The sequence below is a fragment of the Periplaneta americana genome, chromosome 5 (genome assembly GCF_040183065.1).
Source record: "Periplaneta americana isolate PAMFEO1 chromosome 5, P.americana_PAMFEO1_priV1, whole genome shotgun sequence".
NCBI lineage: Eukaryota > Metazoa > Arthropoda > Insecta > Blattodea > Blattidae > Periplaneta > Periplaneta americana.
Window position 1 is genome coordinate 78573729 of NC_091121.1, and position 21662 is coordinate 78595390.

A 21662-nucleotide genomic window follows, 5' to 3' on the forward strand; every position below is an offset into this window, starting at 1 on the left:
CTTAAGTTGTAGTTTGATTTTAATAACTTGGGCTCGGAAGTTGATGAAATATCTTCTTTCTGAGACATCACAGGGTGCAATACAAACTCGTTTCCCTTCAACACGAACTAATATACATAGCCTACTTTATTTATATATATTTTTTTTTGCATTTTTCTGTCTTTTATTGTCTATTGGTCATTTTTTAGGAAATATACATTTTACTTCTTTTTACCCTTTTATGCTTATGAACGGACTTTTTTTACGGTGTAGTCGAAGTCTATATTCGAGAACCTACTGCAGATTTCTTACGCAATTCAACTATGTCTTACAAGAATTTTCCTTATGGATGCATCAGTCTTGTCTCCTGATCACGTGTGTTACGTGCTTCCACCCATTCAACGCAACAGAGCAAATACCGCAACCGCAGTGCCCGCAGTCAGCATATTGCATCACACGTGAAGACGTAAAAATGCCGAAAGTAAAACAAAGCCGACAGAGTTTTTTTTTTTTTTTTTTTTGCGATTGTTAATGACTGAGTTTGGTAACAATGTATTTCCCACAGATGGTAATATACTATTTTGTTTGTGTTTTACTCTTAAATTCATGCTCATATTTTTTTTAATTTTAATGTCATATTTTCACCAATTTAAGGTCACTTTATAGGTAATTAGTCTGTGATTTTTAGATCATCATCTTCTGTGTCCTACAATAACATGTGAATATCTAGTGTTAAATTGGATCATGAACATGCATGCAAAGCAGTAAAAATATCAATGGCTTGTTATGTTCAGTAATAATAATACATCTGAATTATAAACTTTATAACTTATATCGTAGTGTTATATTTCAATAAGAACAAAATAGATTTTTAATATTAGACTACTTCGCGAACTTCACGATATCTTCTATCTATCCGTAAGAAGTACAAAAAAACTTGTAAAATATTGTTGAATTATTATTACTTACGTCCACCATACTGATTTTCAGATGATTCAAACTGAAATTTAAGCGCGTAACACGACAAAAAATTATTGTGAATTATTCAACACGCAATGGTTAGTTGTGTGCATCCGCCATTGTTTTGGGACCATTGTTGATGGAGGAAACAGAATATAAACGTCTTCATCTCGGCATCTTGGATTGCCAAAAGCTGGTTCTGACATGATCAGTAATATTGATAACATTACCATCACACAGTGTTGTCAGGTGAAGGGAAATTTCCCAAAAAACGGAAAATTCATGTTCATAGAGGGAAAGGGGAATTTTTGCTTAAAAACGGGAAATTTCTATTCAGTTACTAAGCGTATGCTAGAATGTTATGATTCATTAAAAATACAGTATACTATTTATAACAAATATCAAACATATTTTCACAAGTATTTATCTCTTTTAACGGTCTAGATTCATATATTGAACAAAAGCATTCAACAATTTATACATATATTGCTATTTAATTGACTAATTTCAGGCAATATTGAATGAAAACGGTTACCTTGCGCATTTTCTTATGTTTTAATAATTGGTTATTAAACTAGTGGTAATGAATTTTGCAATAGAAATTATAATTATTATGACATTACTAGTGCACTGCCGTGGAGTAACGGTTAGCGCGTCTGACCGTGTAACGAGCGGGCCCGGCCTCAAATCCTGGTTGGGACAAGTTACCTGGTTGGGATTTTTCTGGGGTTTTGCCTCAACCAACTAAAGCAGAATTGCTGCGTAACTTCCGGCGTTGGACCTCGGACTCATTTCACCATCATTAATTTACAGATCATCATCATCCATACCATAGGCCGGGTACAGTTCACGATGCACCGTGCCGTACTTGTACAAGAGCGCTGCCGTACGACTATCCAACCATTCACAGAATAGGAGTGGTAAGCACAATAAGCCTTAGGCTGCAGTGCAAGCTTTCGGGTCCCTCCTCCGTACAAGAGAAAAAGTGGCATTACTAGATTGTCACTAAATGAATGACAGACTCATATACCTAGTAGAATATATATAATATAAGTCAATACTAAAGACTTGCAGTAGAAGCTTATACCTGCAAAGTTCTTTAGTTTAGAATTATTCCTCCTTCAAAAAAAAATTATAATTGGAAAGAAGTGAAAAATGTTTTTATAAATGTATGATAAGGCGGGAAATGTTTCCCGAAATCGAGAAAATGTAGGTGATTGGCTGGAAAATTCCTTTATTGAACCTGACAACATTGCCGCCACAGATTTATGCATAAGCTCAAGAGAAATTATATCAAAACTTGTTAAATTTCGTGAAAAATATAAACTTCCTTAAGAATTGCAGGACGAAATCGTGACGTCAGATATACAATTTTCCGCTTCTGTAGTTAGAAACCACTTCATAGTGTTAATAATATGTAAATACCATAAATGGCGAAAAAGTTATAGTATCCTACCCAAAACTGCATTACTATAAGATCAACTCATAATATTATGATGTTCATAAATTGTTGAAATAACTGAAAACATGAAACTATTTCTATTGCTTTTTGTTTATTTAAAAAAATTGCATTTTTTCTGAAATTCGTTGTTACACAACTAACCATTCTCTTCTTTGTGTAGCGGAAAAAATTGTAAACTATTATGTGTATTTTGGCAAACACAAGTATCTGTGTCAGATTGTGAATAAATGACAACAGAAATTATGTAATTAGTTTCATGTCTTTCCTCGCATAATAAAAGTGTTAGGTACGAGAATATTCGCCCTCATATACAAAGCACCAACAAAAGCTCTGACATATACAACCGAATATGCAAAACTACAGCTGAATTTATAATCGAATATGCTACTCTACAGATGAATATACAACTGAATATGCTATTCTATATCTAGACATACAACTGAATAAGCTACACTACAGCTGGGTCTACAACCGAATATGCCATTCTAGACTTAGATATTCAACTGAATATGCTACACTACAGGTGGATATACAATCGAATATGCTACATTACAGCTGGATATACAACCGAATATTCTACTCTACAGATGGATATACAACCGAATATGCTACACTACAGCTGGATATACAACCGAATATGCTACATTACAGCTGAACGTATAATCGAATATGCTAGTCTACAAATAGACATATAACCGAATATGCTACACTACAGCTGGTTATACAACCTAATATGCTACATTACAGCTGGATATACAACCGAATATTCTACTCTACAGATGGATATACAACCGAATATGCTACACTACAGCTGGATATACAACCGAATATGCTACATTACAGCTAGACGTATAATCGAATATGCTATTCTACAGATGGATATACAACCGAATATGCTACACTACAGTTGGACGTATAATCGAATATACTACTCTACAAATGGATATACAACCGAATATGCTACACTACAGCTGGACGTATAATCGAATATGCTACTCTACAAATGGATGTACAACCGAATATACTACTCTACAGCTAGATATGCAACCATATATGCTACACTACAGCTGGATATACAACCGAATATACTATTCTACAGCAGATATACAACCGAATATGCTACTCTACAGCTGGATATACAACCGAATATGCTACTCTACAGCTGGATATACAACCGAATAGGCTACACTATAGCTGGATATACAACCGAATATGCTACAATATATCTGGATATGCAGCCGATTATATTATACTGCAGCTGAATATACAGGGACATCACTTTATTTTTACCAACATTTTTAACATTAACCTGGCTATACTCGGAAACACTGTTGCCCCCTTCCATTACAGGAGTTTGGTGTTGCTAGTGCAATATGTAAACAAATCATTTTACTAGGTATAGGAGGAGAGAAAAGTAGTGTATCCATTTATGTTGTAGGGAAATACGATATTACGATTTTCAGTTTGATGATCACTTTTACGGGATTTATCAAAATACGGAAGAGTAGTAACATTTTTTTTTCAAAAACTCAACTTTTCAGGCGGCTATGTTCGTTATGTAATGTCCACTTTATTTAGCATATTAATTATTGGTGTTAACATACAATATAGAGAGTGCATTTAAATTGAGGGGGTCATAAGTAAAGGCCTGTAAGTGCACTTAAGTTACTTTTGAGAAAATGGGGTTTACATATTTAAGCTTTCGTAAAATCGGTGAAATTTTTATTTAAATTTTAATGTGTGATGCGATTAAAATATCCCTTTGCCACTAAAATTTTAGATACTTTTGCTTACACTGGATGCACTTAATTCATGTTATTACAAATGTCACTAGCATTCCTTTGCTTCCAGCCACCTCAATTCAAAATAAGCTAATCTGAATTTTTAAACAATTTGCTGAAAATGGTTGCCGTTCATTACAATGCAGGCTTCAATTCTTTACGCATATTATTAAAACATTTTGAAGCATATTCTCTGAAATTGAATTTATCGTTTCTTGAATATAATTTTTAGTACGATATTATTAATATAGGTTCTTTCTTCTATAGAAAACGCAACCATATTTATGAAACACACTATACACTGCAGTGTTTACTTCACTGCTTGAAGACTTCGAATGCAACAGCGGCCGTAAGTTTGTGTGTCTGACGGGAGCAAGGACATTAGTGAAGGGGTGGGAGTGAAGTTCATTCAGAAATGCAGGTACAATAAAAATGCAAGTAAAAATAAAATGATGTCCCTGTACAACCGAGTATGCTAGCCTACAGATAGATACAATCGTATATGCTACACTTACTTATTTTAAGGAGTCCGGAGTTCATTGCCGCCCTCACATAAGCCCGCCATCGGTCCTTATCCTGAGCAAGATTAATCCAGTCTCTACAATCCCCTCTTTCTCAAATACATTTTAATATTATCCTCCCTTCTACTTCTCGGCCTCCCAAAAGTATTTTTCCCTCCGAGTATACGCTACACTACAGCGGACTGAAGCTCTAATCTGTCTTTGCCATAGTTGCGACGTTTCTTTGGAACTCACCAACAAAATAAGATTCGGAAGAAGCATTAGGCTGACTTGGAATTCATATCGTAGATCCACTGAAAAGGGTGGTCGGACCAGAACACAGTCGTCATCGTGTTTACGAGGGACACCAGACCGTCGATGATGTCCAGGAACACATATTCGAAGCCACACAGGATGCAATCCAACAAGTAAACGATTGGCTTCAGAAGACAGAGGACGAGCCATAGGAAACGTTCGAAAGTAACTACGATCACCCCCGCGAACATAACGACGACCACAAAGATCATCAGGATCACCAGCTCCATCATTCGCACTGCCGCCGTCATCTTGTTCGGTCCTAAAACAAGAAAATTCACTTTATCTTTACAATTTATACATATTACACGTTGTAACATAGCTCTTACACCATTACAAGTCATCTGCTTTAGTTTATAAATCTCTAATTATAGGAATAAAATTAAATTGCAAATATATATAATCAGGATCGTGGCCAGTGGGACGATCCCTGAAATTTTCCCGATAATTTAGGTAAAAAAAAAAAAACTTTTAGCAGTTATTTTTCTCAGTGCAAAAGTAAGTTTAAAATGAACCTTTCGAAACGTCTGAAATTCCATTTTCATTACTGTTCGAAAACCATCATCGATTATTTGCACTATAGTTACATTATTTATAATCTTAGTTTCTTTATGAACGAACACCAACAATGTACTTCCGACGTCTATTACCTTCCCTTTCTATCTCCGCCCATCACAGATGTTTTTATGTAGTATTTGGTGTAGTAGCACAGATAGTAGTGTTTTTAGTGACTATTACACTTTTACTACGTCATACTACTTTTGACCAATAAAACGGTACGAAAGGACGTCTTTCAACCAATCGCGCAATTTTATCGCGTCCCTAGCATTTGTTTGTTATTATCATTACCCTAGCATTTGATTCTTTGTTTGCCAACATTTCAAACTGCACTGGTCTGGACATGAAAGAACAGAAAATTACAAACCACTCCAGTCGATGCACAGCAGTTTCAAATATGACTCGCATTGCCATTCAAGAATAAGAATTAATAAAGATCACTGGTCATAGCTATGCATCTTCCCTGAACCCTATTTACAAATAAATGAAGAGCATCATTCGGAAATCCTGAATAAGTTGAGGAATACATCATGTACACTTTTAGACAAAAAAAAAATGACCGGGCTCCAGATTCTATGTCCGATTCGGAAGACTTCGGGTGCATTCGTCAGAGCATGATCCACACGCGGATGAATTTCTTCTGTCGTAAATGTTTCCAACACTCCACTCCCACCACTGTACCATGATTATATAGCATGCTTTTCAAAAGAGTCACCGTCTCTCTCGCATAGCGTAGTCGGTACTCGGTAGCATTGTGGTCTTGTATTCGAAAGGTTCCGAGTTCGAATCTCAGTCTATGCTTTGCTTTTTCATTCTCATTTTTTACTTCTTATATACTGATAATAACCAGTATTGTGAAATATTTAACAGAAAGTTAATATTTACAAAGGGCAATTTAGATACATAATAGCAATTCTTTCCCTTGTATCTTGTATTTAAAGAGACTAAACGAAATCTTCTCGGATAGAAATAAAGAAAAATAAACCTTAAGTAGGCCTAAAAGAAATCCTTCTCGGATAGGAATAAACAAACATAATCCTTTTCTTTGTATTAAACAAAATAAAGAAATAGATCTCGGAGATCAATAAACAAGAAGAGCTTGTCTACACGTATCTGGCCTATGTCTTCTGTCAGCCACGTTATCCCCTGATAATGACAAGAGAGAATGGTTGTTTCACGTTTAATATGCGCAGTTACATGTGCACAGAACTATTGTTTTCAGAAGTTCCAGATGTCTCTGATTAAATTACACATCAATATAGAAAAACATCTGACGTCCTTACGGGGTACACGACCTTGAATCGCCTACACAAGAAGCAAGGCTGTTACCACGGAGCTATTACAAAGCAGATATGTAACGGCACTATTTACGAGTGTAGCCAATATCTGGAACGCATTGGTTTTGTCTTTAACATTATTCATCTCGTTTTTGCAATACTATTAACATTATGATGATGATAATGATGATGATTATTATTATTATTATTATTATTTATTATTATTATTATTATTATTATTATTATTATTATTATTATTATTATTATTATTATTGCTACTACTGATAGAATTATAGTAACTGATCAATACTCCTTATGGAGAAGGGAGAAGATCCAAGAAGTGAGCATCTATTTGAATTCAAGGGTAATTAGGAAGAAGTCACCGATATTACTGAATGTTTTTGTTTAATTTTTCAACTAATCCAAACTCCTGTGCACGTTAATAAATGTATCATTTGTTTCTAGCTAGAGAAAAAATAAAACGAAACAAATATATATACTTATACGAAGGCGGATATGAACCCGGGTTTTCTGCGTGTGAAGTCAGAGTTTTACCACGGAGCTATGACACACACACACACACACACACACACAGTTCAAGCCCTTGTTTGCCGATATTAGCGTAAGTTCTTGGATCTCGCTGGTTTCGTCCTTACTACTCTGATTTTAGTCTTGTGTATCAGGCGCACAGCCGAACGGAACTTAGACAAATTTACGCTTCAAGAGTCCGATCATTTTCTTTTTTTTTGTCTAAGAGTGTACATCAATCAGTTCCACTTCTTTTGCGCACACGTCCAATATAACATCAACTGAACCACTAAAACATTCAAATTTGATAATTATACTTTCAATAATTGTTCCTTTTAAAATTATTCATGTTTATTTTTTATTTCATCATCCTTAATTAAAAGTTTTCTTGTTTATTTCATCATCCCTAATTAAAACATTTTGTTTATATTATTTAGGTTATGTTATAGCTTCTGCTATGTGATAGCATGGGTAGTCACGTATCAGAGTTGTTTAATACTAGGATTTATTGAAAACCATCTGTCAAGTGACGTTGATTACTGGGATCCAGATAATTGAAGTGGAATGCAACTTTTTTAATAAAAATGCAACTGAATCAACAAGGTCTTTTTTACTAGTAACCGTCCACAGAGTTCAATTAAGATTCCATAGTTGGCACAACTGATAACAAGAAAACAGCTAAGCATAACACACTACTGCCATCTAGCGTAACATTTGTAATGTTCAGATGGTACAATAATACATTTGAAGACAGTTGTATTCTCGTAAGTCAATATTTTATTGTATTGGAGTATTTCATTACTTCTAATCTTTATATACTTTCTTCTAATCGTGTAATAGTCGATTAAATCCCACTCGAGTTTTGATTTTCTCTAGATAAATCAAAACCTCTAGTGAGATTACTGTTGATAAAAGTAATTTTCGCTGGTGATCGATGTGAGATATAATATTATGCAGAGAGGATTATGGAATTTGACAGTAGATCGTTTTTAAACGAATCTCCACGACAGACTGTTTCAGGAATTGTTTGCACCTGATGAAACATTTAGGGCCGATTATATAAACCATTTAATTTTTGATCAGAGGTTAAATTCATCCTCGTTCTAGCTGAACTTGGAATTTTGTGTTGTGTGAAGCCTAATCTGAGAATAATTTGTCTTAAACTAAAGTCAACTTTGACTGAAGAAATTTCTCCGATTAAGTTAGATGATCCAAGTTCAGTTATTTCTTTTCTGTTTGAAATATACGAGTGGCAGACTGTGCAAAAAGAATAACCATTATTATTAATATTAATATAGCTCGCGCAAGAAACGATTACCGAAAAACAATGATGGCGTTGCTGTCTGTTTTGACGTGTGTATGTAGGCACACCGACGGGGGAGAGGTGCGAGCCGATGGAAGTACTGTCTCTTTCAAAAAGATGAACATATGAGGACATCGCTGTGGAAATAAAGAACGTAGCAAGAGAAAAATTCGAAGCTAATTAAACGCACAACATATGTTTACGAATGAAATAATAATACCGTGCGATACAAGACACGTATTCACATGCACTGGAACAAACTATAGTCGTAATGTAACTATCACAACGCAAGACTGATTCTATCGATGTCATTTCTCTTCCGACTGTACTCTTGAATATCATTCAAGTTATCTCGTGACCTTTTCTGTCGCCCTCTCTTCCTTATCACAGTGTTTGATTCGCATTCCTTCCGTCGGTAATCCGTACTTGCGAGACCTATACATAGGGTATATAATATATATATATATATATATATATATATATATATATATATTAGGGTGGCCCTTATTTTTCAACTTTCTAAAAGTTTTGCTCCCACCCCTTTATTTTGTTCCAATCAACAAAACGACGATCTGTGCAAATTTTCAGTTCAGTCAGACAACTTCTAGCCGACCCTCATCGACCATGAAGTTTTGAAATTTTAGTCCAGAAAACAATTTTTCCAATATTATTAGATAAACCTATATTATTATTATTATTATTATTATTATTATTATTATTATTATTATTATTATTATTATTTTGTGCTTTATTCACTTACTTTGTAACTAAACATGATCTTGTCTTTGATGAATGATTTTTAAATTATTGTTTCAAAATTGCCTGTGCTGATCTGCTGACTGCTAGTGTAAAGTGACTTACAAGACTTTTTTTCCTAGAGTTGTAAAATGGCATCAACCTCTTTATGTAGTTCGTCACATAAGTTAAGAAAAGACTTTAATGTCTCTCTTGTTGGCTACTTCTCCAATCAAATCGTCGAAGCCAAACTACTTTCGAACCGACAAGTTTTAAGACTTTTCCTGTACAATGTAAGAGTTGTAAATCTTACAACAAAGGAAGGTGTAGCACTGGTGATTCAAGAAGTTTCCATTTGTTGGCGAAAAGCACGAATCCTTACTAGAAGATCTGACCACTGCGTTGATAAGTTATTCAAACCCTATGATGATTGAAAGGGTTTACAGAAAAAAGTTGAGTAGAACTACAGGCAAGGAAAGAAAGAGAGATATTTTTGTGGAAATTATGGATGATCTCTTTGACGAAGCTAATTCAGATGCTTTGGGAGAGATAAAAATGAAGAGGATAGGAATTTCTTAATGCTTCAGCGCCAAAAAGGACGACCAGGCTGTATGGTTGTTGTAGATCAAAAACTAAAACACAAGGAAGAAAAGGCATTGAAGCTCAATGCAAAGGAAACTGCCAGGAAAGAAAGGACTTATGAAGAAATGTAACAACATTTTACTACCCATCAGCTTGCTACATCACAAACTGATGATTCAACATTAAGCAGCCAAAGCAGTGATGGTGGTGACAACAGTGAAAGAGCAACAACCGCAACAGCAGGAGTAGTTCCAGCACCTCGAGGTACATTGCAGGTTTTTACTCCTCGTCTCTCTGAAGATTTTGATAGGTGCAAAATCAGTGATAGAAATGGGATTTACTTATGAGGAAACTTTCGGGAGTAATACTGAAAATCTAATAATAAATCGCACTTCCTTTCAACACCTTAGAAACAATTTGGAGAAGCAAGGCACACATAAATTATTTTTCTTGCTCGAGTGTATGTTCGAGCCTAATTTTGCTCATCAGAAGCATTTAAAGCACCTTATCATTTCCTATTCATGAGTAAACTGATAAATTACCTATTGATCCAGAAATCAGTAAGGCTGCTGTAAATAAATTTTCCAACCATCTCTGGTATTTAATTCCCTAAACTGTGGCTCTATCCTTATTTGATGACTATGTTCCAACAGCGGTTAAATCAAATATGACTCAAGTTATACTGGAAGTGGACGAAAGTGAAGAAGAGAAAGACGAAGAAAATGTACTGAAGAGGTACATTCTGCACCAAAATTATTTTTCTTCCTTTACAAATATTGAGTTTTCGTCTTTTGTAACTCCTGGTACTAAAATTTTCTTCACGAGATTTTCTATCAGCACCGATTTCCTCGACAAAGATCCTTCAACTTGAAAGGATGATCCTGTTTACAAAAGTGGACTTGAAAAACTTGAGAAGATAGTTGTTGTGGATGACGTTGCAGAAAGAGAAGTCAAACTATTCAGGGTTACAATAAGTTTCTCACAAAAGATGAAACTGAGAAACAATTTGTTTTACAGATCTTTACCAGACACCATAAAAAATACCGAACTGCTACTTAATCCTCCCTTAGAAAAAAATAATGTTCAATGTTCGTTCCTTCAGATAATGTTTTGATTATATTGAAATCAGAATAATAAAAATGTGTTTCTCTTGTAGAAATTGTGTGCGTTACTAAAAAAACCTAATATTTCTTAAAATTGTCATCTTATTTCACGAATTTTTCGAATTAACTTTTGGGAAATTTCATTCAGAATATTTTTAAACAATTGCTGGGGTTTCCAGGATGTTCACATAAATTTCTCTAAGAAGAAAAAAGGAAATGGTCGAGATAGGGAAGAACATCCCGCTTTTGTATGGAATAAATCGTTGGGTGTACTATGTTACAACTTCAAAGCGTTTGTGGGTCGCCAAGCAGTTGTCCGATTGAGCTGAAAATTTGCACAGATTATTTTTTTGTTGGTTGGAACAAAATAAGAGGGTGGGAGCAGCACAATTTTAACTTTCGGAAAATTACCTATAGCTAAGGGCCACCCTAATATATATATATATATATATATATATATATATATATATATATATATATATATATATATATATAATGTTTTCAATTTCTTGCCTTAATACACAAACATTCTTATAATATTTTATTAGGCTTTATCGTGTTCAGCAGTATCAAATAACATAACCTATAATTATATTATCTTTATAATCATTAATTATTAATGGATATGATAGGTACATTCATAAATTTTCAATTAACTGTATTACTAAACGAAAATTGTCGTTTTATAAAGCTTTATTATGTTTAGCAGTATCAAGCACCATAACATGATAACAATTTGGAAAACGGTCAATATTCTTCTTATTGTTCGCCATTATTTACAATGCACAAAACAAACCAGTGTCTCCAACAGAGTGTACGGAAAGTCGCCAAAAAGTAGTTGGAAAGTCGCTAGATTTCTCGTATCAACAAAGAAAGATTAAATTTTGTCACTATGGGGTGTTAAAAAGGTCGCTAAATATCTATTTAAGCAATATAAAAGTTAAAAGAAATTGTCATTGAAAAAGAGTTAAAGTCGCTAAATTGGCGACACTGAACAAACCTGTACAACGTGGCCCGCGCATCACATACTTCACCTGTTTATGCGATGTTGCTAAATCCTTTTCACGTGAACTTAGATTGCATTTGAACCAACGTAATTTGATCGCGGAAAAGTTTTATACAATAGAAGAAGTGTCTGAATTGGGTTCACTTTCCGATCTTCGATCAAAGTTGATCTTTAGCCAGAGAGCTTACTCTTTCAGTAGGCCTAAGCTTAAACCAAGACAGAAACTAAAGTTCAAATTGAATTGATTAAAGAAACAGAAATGGCTTGCTTATACCAAAGACTGTGTGGGAGCGTGTTGCAAGTACTGTGTATTTTTTCTTCTGAGTGCGTAGGAAAGGGTATCCACAAGAGGATAGGGTCACTGACTATATCACCATCGTAGAACAATTTGAAACCCATTTGAAATCTATCACAAATCCTCAGTAATTGCAGCAGACGATCTCTTAAAAGTGAATACTTGGGAAATTAATTACGTGACGACACAGTTGAACAAAGAAAAGCAAAAATTGAAAAATATGGCTGTTCTCAATCCAATATTAGAAACTATTATAATCTTTGGGGGAAAAATGAGCTTCCACTCCGAGGATACAATGACAATGGCCAAAGAGCAAAAATGAGAAAATCGTGCATTTCTTAAGTCTAAACGACACTGCATGAAACAAAACAGTTTCACGCAGATAGAAACTGAATCAGACGGTTTGATAAAACCATTTAGCCCTTGATAAGTACAGTATGTTCGAACCTGTCATATGAACACGCTATGCAGACGAAACGTTTTGTTTGTTCCAAGCAGGGAGAGACAACCGGAAGTTGTTTCATGGTTACTTGTTTGCAGCAGGCATAATCAAGAAATATTTTTCCAGCTGACTGTTTCAGTTGTTTGCTACTACGTATAAGGAAATAGCTCCTTGGCAAGGAATTCAAAGTTGAGGGAAATGGGTTTTCTAATCAATTTGTCATCAATATTATCGGTTCGTTGTTTGCATTCTTACTACCAGTTACATATATTTTACAACTGATTTATTCTAGATGCAGTATAATTCGAAATCTGAAATAAGAATTACAGAATTGAAAAATATTCTGTTTATATTATATAGAGTAATAAAATAATAATTATTACATTAATGTTCAGAAACAAAAGTAATTGTTATCAAATATGTACTGCGACAAATTGAGAACTTTTGTCTGAAGTAAAATAAATCAATTTTTAGATGGAATGTGATGCTGAGAGCTCCTTGCGTGAAGAGAAAAACGTCCTGCTATTAACAATTTTAACTTGAAGGATTACAGCAACTGTGTGTTTGATAATAATGCTTTGTTTGCTGCAGTGTGTATTGCAGACGTTTAAAACAGCAACAAACATTTTGTTTCGAGCAGCCTGACACGGTTTGACGCAGTGTGGGTCTAACCTTAGGTTTCGATTCACTACAGATGAAGTTTTGAGGAAACCCTTTACAACATTTGAGCGTAATACATTTTACGTTAAGTCCTAATATTCAGAATAAAGGTGTGTGTGGTGTTTGCAGACAACTAATGCAAAAGCAACGTTTAAAATCAATAAAGTGCAGAATGTTTTGCTATTTTAGGGGATGAAACCTTGGATATATGATTATTTGTTTACTTGTTTATTTATTTATTTATTTATTTATTTATTTATTTATTTATTTATTTATTTATTTATTTATTTATTTATTTATTTATTTATTTATTTGTCTATTTATTTATTTATTTCTATTTTTATTTTTCTCTCTCTCTCTTTGTTTGTTTGTTTGCCAATTTGTTTATTTATTTACTTATTTCATATTTCATATTTATTATCATCATACGGCTTTCAGGTAGTGGTTTCCCTCACATTCCTGCATACGGTCCACCACTCCCTTGCTTACATTCAATCATATATCCTTTATATTTCTCCTATCATCTATTTCTCCCCATATCTTCCAATTACCTAAAGTTAAGCCCTATTTCTGTCTATTTCTTCCTCCATACTTTCTGATGTACAGTATTTTCAACTCTTAACCTTCTTTATCTTCCCTCAGTCCCATTCCCGAATACTATGAATACTGTCTACCTTACTCTTGTTTACAAACATTCTCGTCTACATCTACTCATCCATCTCTACTACTATCATTGTCATCTTTCATTACTGTTATCCCTACCTTTATGTTTAACGTTGAAACCTTCTTATCTCTGACTAGTATTCACTAATATTTATACTAGCTCATCTTTTTTATCGTATTATATTATTTGTCTCAGTTATTGTTGCAATGTTCTAATCTTTGTGACACATCCTTGCTATTTCTTGTTCTATTCACTTATCACTTTTTCATTTTATTAGATAACTTTTACGGTTCACTCTCACTACTTGCCGTCACTTTATATCTCCCCTCTCTCATTTCCCATATTTTCCCTCTCAATTACATCAAACCCTACATATTTATTTACTTGTTAATTGTGTTTACTTCTTTCTTTTCTCTTTCTTTTTTCATTCCTTTCTTTCTTATTTACTTTCTTTTTCTCTTTGTTTGTTTACTTATTATTTACTTATTTACACATGTATTTATTTATTTATCTATTTATCTATTTATTTATTTATTTATTTATTTATTTATTTATTTATTTATTTATTTATTTATTTAATAGCTATTCACATAATATAATAAAGTGTTTTTCTTTCAATGTAAAAGGTTATTAAACTTATCAAAATTGTTGACAACATTATTCAGTTTAATGATAGTAGTAATAATAATAATAATAATAACAGGTTTCAGTCCCTATAATTTTCATTATTTAAACTCCAATAATTAAATAGAAAATAATGCTAGCAGGTTAGAGCCACGAATGAGCTGTGACCTCGCCTTGTCGCAACCGCAGGATTGAATGGGCGGAAAATTTGTGTGCGTTCAAAAGCCCACAATAACAATAGCAACCGTGCATTTGTGCGCCACGTCAACAGACAAGAACCCCAGATTAAGTGCTTCCTCCATTTCAATCTCGGATTATCCCCACTGTATCACTGTACAGAAATAATTTGATTTACTACGGTGTGCACACAAATTAATTTGTCCACTATTGTTCGAATCTGAACAAGCATAACCTTTAAAGGTCGACGCAGTATAATGGAGAATATGCATGTAGATGTATTGAATTCTATCTGCTTTAGTTAAACCGGATCAGTGCTGCGTCGTCCTGCCATCTACTGACGCAATCATGCACTACGTGATGAAGGCAGTTTAGGGTATAGTCTCTAACAGTTAAATTCATAACAAATTTAGAATTCATTTCGTGTTTACTGTAGACATTTCCAGTATCTGTATTATTTATCATTTTCATTTAGTGATTCGGTAGAAGATTTCTCTTGTATTTTAAGCGTCATGACTAAAATACACTCTTCATTATCTATATTGGAAAAGAGCCCAGTTCTATGAATTGTATCTAGGAATTTGCACAATTTACATACATACATACATACATACATACATACATACATACATACATACATACATACATACATACATACATACATACATACATGCATGCATGCATGCATGCATACATACATACATACAATAAAACCGTAAGAGCTCTAACAGAAAAAATTACCGGTAACCAAATTTGCAGATATCTTCACAATAATCATAATTATACTCTTTAACTATAATATTGGAAAGTTCACGATAAGAGAAGCGAATGACTCATCAGTGCTATCTAGCGGCAGGGAATGTAGACAGTGAGGATAACGTAACACACAGCGCAGTAAATGCACCTAACAAGAGTTTTGTACTTCAACACGTGGTTTAAATCGTAAGGATTATTCTTTATTCTCATGGTTGTTGCACACAATGTCAGGGAAATGTGGAATTGTTTGTTCTGTGTTCTTCTGTAAAAACTACTCTTGGCAAAATGATGCTAGATCTTTCTTCAGATGTCCAAAAGATATAGATAGGTTAGTGACTAGTCATGTAAACACGAGTAGCCTAGTATCATTACCTTTCTGCTACAAGATTATTATTATTACTTACTTACTTACTTACTACCTTACTTACTTACTTACTTACTTACTTACTTACTTACTTACTTACTTACTTACTTACTTACTTACTGGCTTTTAAGGAACCCGGAGGTTCATTGCCGCCCTCACATAAGCCCGCCATTGGCCCCTATCCTGAGCAAGATTAATCCAGTCTCTATCATCATACCCCACCTCCCTCAAATCCATTTAATATTATCTTCTCATCTACATCTCGGCCTCCCCAAAGGTCTTTTTCCCTCCGGCCTCCCAACTAACACTCTATATTCATTTCTGGATTCGCCCATACGTGCTACATGCCCTGCCCATCTCAAACGTCTGGATTTAATTTGCTGTGGTCGTGCCAGAGAATCAGTCCCATTCCGAGGCTTATTTGAAGGTTTCGTAACAAGCTGTTTTTTTACGGTGATTGGTTGTTACCCTTCGCCCAAACCCCAAGCTGGAGGACCACCCCTCATCGGCTGTCCGCGACTGTTTATTCAATATATTCACAGCTACTCTCCATAGCTGGAGGCCGTCTCCTCGATCCGCAACCTGAGGACGCGCCATGCCGTGGTGATAGGAATTATTGTTATTATTATTATTATTATTATTATTATTATTATTATTATTATTATTATTATTATTATTATTATTATTTATGAAGCATTCAGAAGTAAGGCGCGCTCTTTACTAAGAAGAAGATAGGTTGTCTTTCCAAAATCCTCGGAGAACTAAATGGTTCTTGAATAGTAATAAGTCGTGAGAAAGTATTATTTTGTTGTTTATGTTCATACGAAAAGAAAATCAAACGAATTAAGAAAATGGTGATCATTTTTATTTAGTATAGCTGCATAGTATAACTTATCTCGAATAGTAATTTAAAATTCATGTTTTAAATTTTACTTTCTTCAGCTTGTACAGATACTGAAATAATGAACCTTGCTTCAATGTTATGAGTACGGAGATTAAAACGGCAACAGAAACAAAACACTCTGGCGACCATTACGCAACACACGGAGCCTTGTTAGTACCGCGATTTAATTGGATTGCATGCGGGTATTAAACAACGACGCATCGGCTCCCGAATTATACAATTATTCAGAGATTTTGGGTTTGATAAAGGAAGTAATTATATCGGTATCCGATGAGACCTGTTGGCCAATGTACAATGCAAATGAAGGACATTCTCTTTTTTCACGATTAGATACAGGATGAGAGAAAAAGCTTTTCAGTGATGATTACAAGTTTAAAGTAATTGTAGTTGCGAAAAACGAGAAATCTGCATATAAATTCTATGTCGTCTGCCAGAATGGTGCTTGATAAAGAACATGCGTTGAAGAGACTAATGTAATTATAAGTTACAAGTGGAACGAAGCAATTCTACGTCCAAATAAATCTGTTTTAACCACACATTTGGCTCTTTCCTGTTTCTGGATGGTGTGAATGGTCTGTTGTGTGATAGTTTCTCGCTTTGAAATACGAAGTAAAGGAAAGATAAATTTACATGTAGACACACAAGCGGAACAATATTTATGGAGTACGAATAAAATGGAGGAGAATTACATACGGTAGTGATATTTCTGTAAGCTGTAACATCAAATTATAATTTGGAAATCCCGTGCTCAACAAGAAACACAAAGTAATGACTTTCAGGAGTAAATTTTCAAGAATAGAAATTTAGGCTATTCAAACTTGTAATAATAGAAAGAGGCAATAATTTCAATTAAGCTATAATATTATGTCGTAGAATTAAGTTACAATAGAAATATGTAAGCGTTTCAGTAGATAAACAGTATAGGCCTACGTTATCTTAAAACAGGCGTTAAACGTGCGAATTTTTAAACTCTGTACTCTTGTCTTACATATACTACGTTTTCATGGAGTATTCAGATCGATCTGAATACATTACCGTATTGAAATCTTCATGAAAACGGGGATTCAAATCGATCTGAGTCTCAAGATCGATACACCTAGAACAATTCAGTTCGAATTGAGTTCCATGAAAACGGGTATCGTATTCAACTCGATCTCAATACGCGTGATCGATCGTCATTTGTTTGATGTGTCAGCTGTTTTACCAACAGCGAGGGAAATATATATGTTGAAAAGGAGTGTTGTGAAACATAATATTTCGTGTTTTCCTAAAAGTCAATATTACCATTATTCATTAACAGCCAGAATATTAAGGGCAGCGGGCTATGAACGCATACAAAAATTATGGCAAAACATGCACTGACACTTTTGAAAATATTTACCACAATATTTATGACAGCCATACATACATTTTACTACTGAATCTCGAAAGAAAGCCTAATTGAATGACATATACTTCACTTAAGTTAGATTATTCACTTGTTCTAAACAATTTGTTTAATATTGTTGCAACAAATCGAAAATACGCTGAAACGTAATATCGCATAGGTACAAATTCCCGGTAAACTAATGAGGACTTTGGTCCCACATTTTTATCAGATCTTACATATACATACAGCTATATGAAACTCACGTTTTACTTAATTTCAGAACAATCTATGGGTTTTGTAATATTTTGAAGCATTAGAGTTTGGTAAAAATAATTTTCGCAGCATGTAATAAAATTATGAAACTGGCATAATTTCAAAGTTATAGAAATAGAAACTGAGTTTCACTATCATAAGTCAATATGTAAGCTCCGATGAAAATCTAGGATCAATGGCATCATTGGTTTACCAGGAAAATGTCTTATGTGGATTTATGATGTGTATTTTCGATTTGTTGCAACAATTAAATAAATTGTAAAGAACAAATGAATAATCTAAATTAAGTGAACTATAAGCAATTCAATTAAGCAATCTCTCAAGATTCAGTGATAAAATTTATGTATGGCTGTCATAAATCTTTGGTAAATATTGTCGAAAGTGTTACTGTATGTTTTGCCATAATTTTTGTATGCGTTCATAGCCCGCTGCCCTAAGTTTTCATGCGCCTCATTTGGAAAACGCAACATTGTTTATAGCTAATGCCTACAGAGTGACCAACACGCTAATATGTCGATGACATGTTAACCAACATAACTACTTTCGAAACTTCAGTTTCCGTACTCAGGTCGTTGTCAATACGTATCGAAAATTGCATGAAAACAGGGATCGTATTCAGATCGAATTGAATACTCCATGAAAACGTAGTAAAAATATTATATTCGAATACTAATGCAACGGTGGTGATTGTACATTATTTTTTTTTTTTCTTTAACCGGCCAGAGCCGTTTACCAAAGTTATCTTTTGTTTTCTGTTTTCGTTTTCCCTTGTTTCCTTTGTTTTTACTTACACTAATACAAACACAACACCCATGTCCGAGGCGGGACTCGAACCCACAACCCTTCGGACCAAACGATAGAGACTTGCCGTGCCCCTACCGCTTGAGCCATCCGGGCTGGCAATTTTATAGGAAAATAGTAAAATGATAGCAATAAATTGGAAGTGTCCCGGATAAACCTTCCCTCAAACCGTCTCGTTCACCAGAACTGAACCGAAGTCTCTAACGTTGAAATTGTAAGCAAATAGGATAAAAATATCAAAATCCAGAAGATTTATTAAATCATTAAGCATTATCTATGAAACTTTAAACTATCATCATCTCCTTTCCTGACCTTTTCCCTTACGCTTAGACACATTGCCTTCCTATAGTACATTATACTAACCAGATTACAGAGTTGAAGCTTCAACTTGAAACTTGTTTGAACGTGTATTCATCCGAAATTACTCCATTTGAAATCACTGCGGTTTCCCTTAGTTTTGCTCCAGTTCATCAGGGTCAGTAGTTATGTAATGTAGTGTACATACTGGGTTGTCCACATTCAACTCCTAAATTTAGACATTTCTCAAATATCAAATTTGGTGAACTGTTGTGTTTCCAGGGATACTTCTATTCTTAAAAAATCGCATTGTAGGGCGAATCAGGGAGCATTAAGACAATAATTAATTTATTGTCATTAAAAACCCAACTATCTGCCTGCCTACCAGTTAGTCGAGATCATCGTTATGGTCGGCCAGTGCAGTTAGGCTATTAATAACAGGGAAGTGATACAGAACAGCCTCCTTATGTCGAGGCTACATAGAGAGCTATTGTACGCTACTTATGTTGTGTTCGCTACGTTGGCAAAATATGGCAATATTTATTTACAATTTTATTTGACTGGTTACACAGAGCTGCGTACGCTATGTTCACTATCTTAGCTGCGTCGTTGAATGTTTGATTATCGACTATATCTCCATGCCTTGTACTGGCATGCGCAGTAGACCATTGGACAGGCTTCTGTCACGCCAGATGTAGAATCAGAGTTGCCGTACGTAAGACTATGCACATAATCGTAAGCATACGACTATTTTGTAAGGTTGTACGAGTCGTACATGTGTTCATATGACAATTCTCATGCTTTTTCAAAAATTAAAAAATAAATCTACACATTTACAGACTACTCGTCCAGTGTAGTGTCTATAAAGTGATGCTCATTAACTAGGCCTACAATGCCGATACTACCGCTGTGGAGTAACTGTTAGCATGTCTGACCGTGAAATGAGCTGGCCCAGGTTCAGATTCAGGTTGGGATAAGTTGCCTGTGGGAATTGCTGGTTCAAATTATATTGTACTAGTGGCTTGTGCCGCAAATGCTGCAAACTAAGTTCATTAGACGTTCAAATAAACATTTTTCAGATTTATTTTCAATGAAGAATATCAGACATTCTGAAAGTTATTTGCTTCCATAATAATGAAAGATACTCTCTCTCTCTCTCTCTCTCTCTCTCTCTCTCGAGCCAATACTGAAGAGAACCACGCATATAAATATCTACACCACACTGCCATTAAATATATGAAAAAGACCCAACCCAACTTGATTAATAACTATAAGAATATTTGATTTTTAATAATATTATTATCTTACGTAAGTTTTATAGCTTTCAGTAACATATACTAACTTATATATACTATATAGCCGCCACTCAGTAAAATATAGAAATCAAAATCTAATTTAAGATATTCTCTACATCTACTGTACTTAGCCTATATAATCCCAAAACGTTTCACTTTCATATCATCAATATAGCATTAATATGTATAATTAATTAAAATAGTCACATCATGGCATTAACTACAATAATATTTAATTTCTAATGGTAATAATGCCATCAAACCACCTCAAGTTTTGTAGTTTTTAATATCCAATACGCAGCAGCACCCAGAAAATTACACACCCTAGAATCGAACCTGTAAATTATTTTTAGTAAGTTAAGCTTTTAATAACCAATTTAATTATTTTAGCTCTAAATATGTCAGTATTCTTGCAGATCATGGCCTTTGTGTAATATTGTTTACTGTAGTGTGTGTTTTGTTTTATTCTGAAATGCAATTAGCTAGTTCTCAAAACTGACGACAGATGGATGTTGGAAAATAGGAAAATTATGTTGAAAAATTGACATTTCACTGAAAACTACTATTTTTCTGAAAAACTTTGAGATCCAAGCTTCAAAATGAGGGGTCATTTATTAAAAGCCGTTCAGCCGTTTTCCCTTAATTTCCATTA

General features: G+C 34.2%; 1 protein-coding gene across 2 annotated transcripts in view; it reads right to left on the minus strand.

Annotated features, from left to right (window-relative positions):
* Nucleotides 1–19972, minus strand: part of LOC138700507 (uncharacterized) — a 31729-nt gene extending 11757 nt beyond the window's left edge. Inside the window, exons 1-2 of one of the 2 annotated variants that reach the window (XM_069827109.1) lie at nt 19782–19972; nt 4938–5259 (exon numbers count right to left, since the gene is read on the minus strand). In XM_069827109.1, the coding sequence (XP_069683210.1) occupies nt 4938–5147 (210 nt within the window). In that variant the 5' untranslated portion in view covers nt 5148–5259; nt 19782–19972. Of the gene's footprint in view, nt 1–948; nt 1059–4937; nt 5260–19781 lie in introns of those variants that run through there. The other variant, XM_069827110.1, reaches the window with a different exon arrangement.
* Between the last annotated feature and the right edge of the window lie 1690 nt (nt 19973–21662).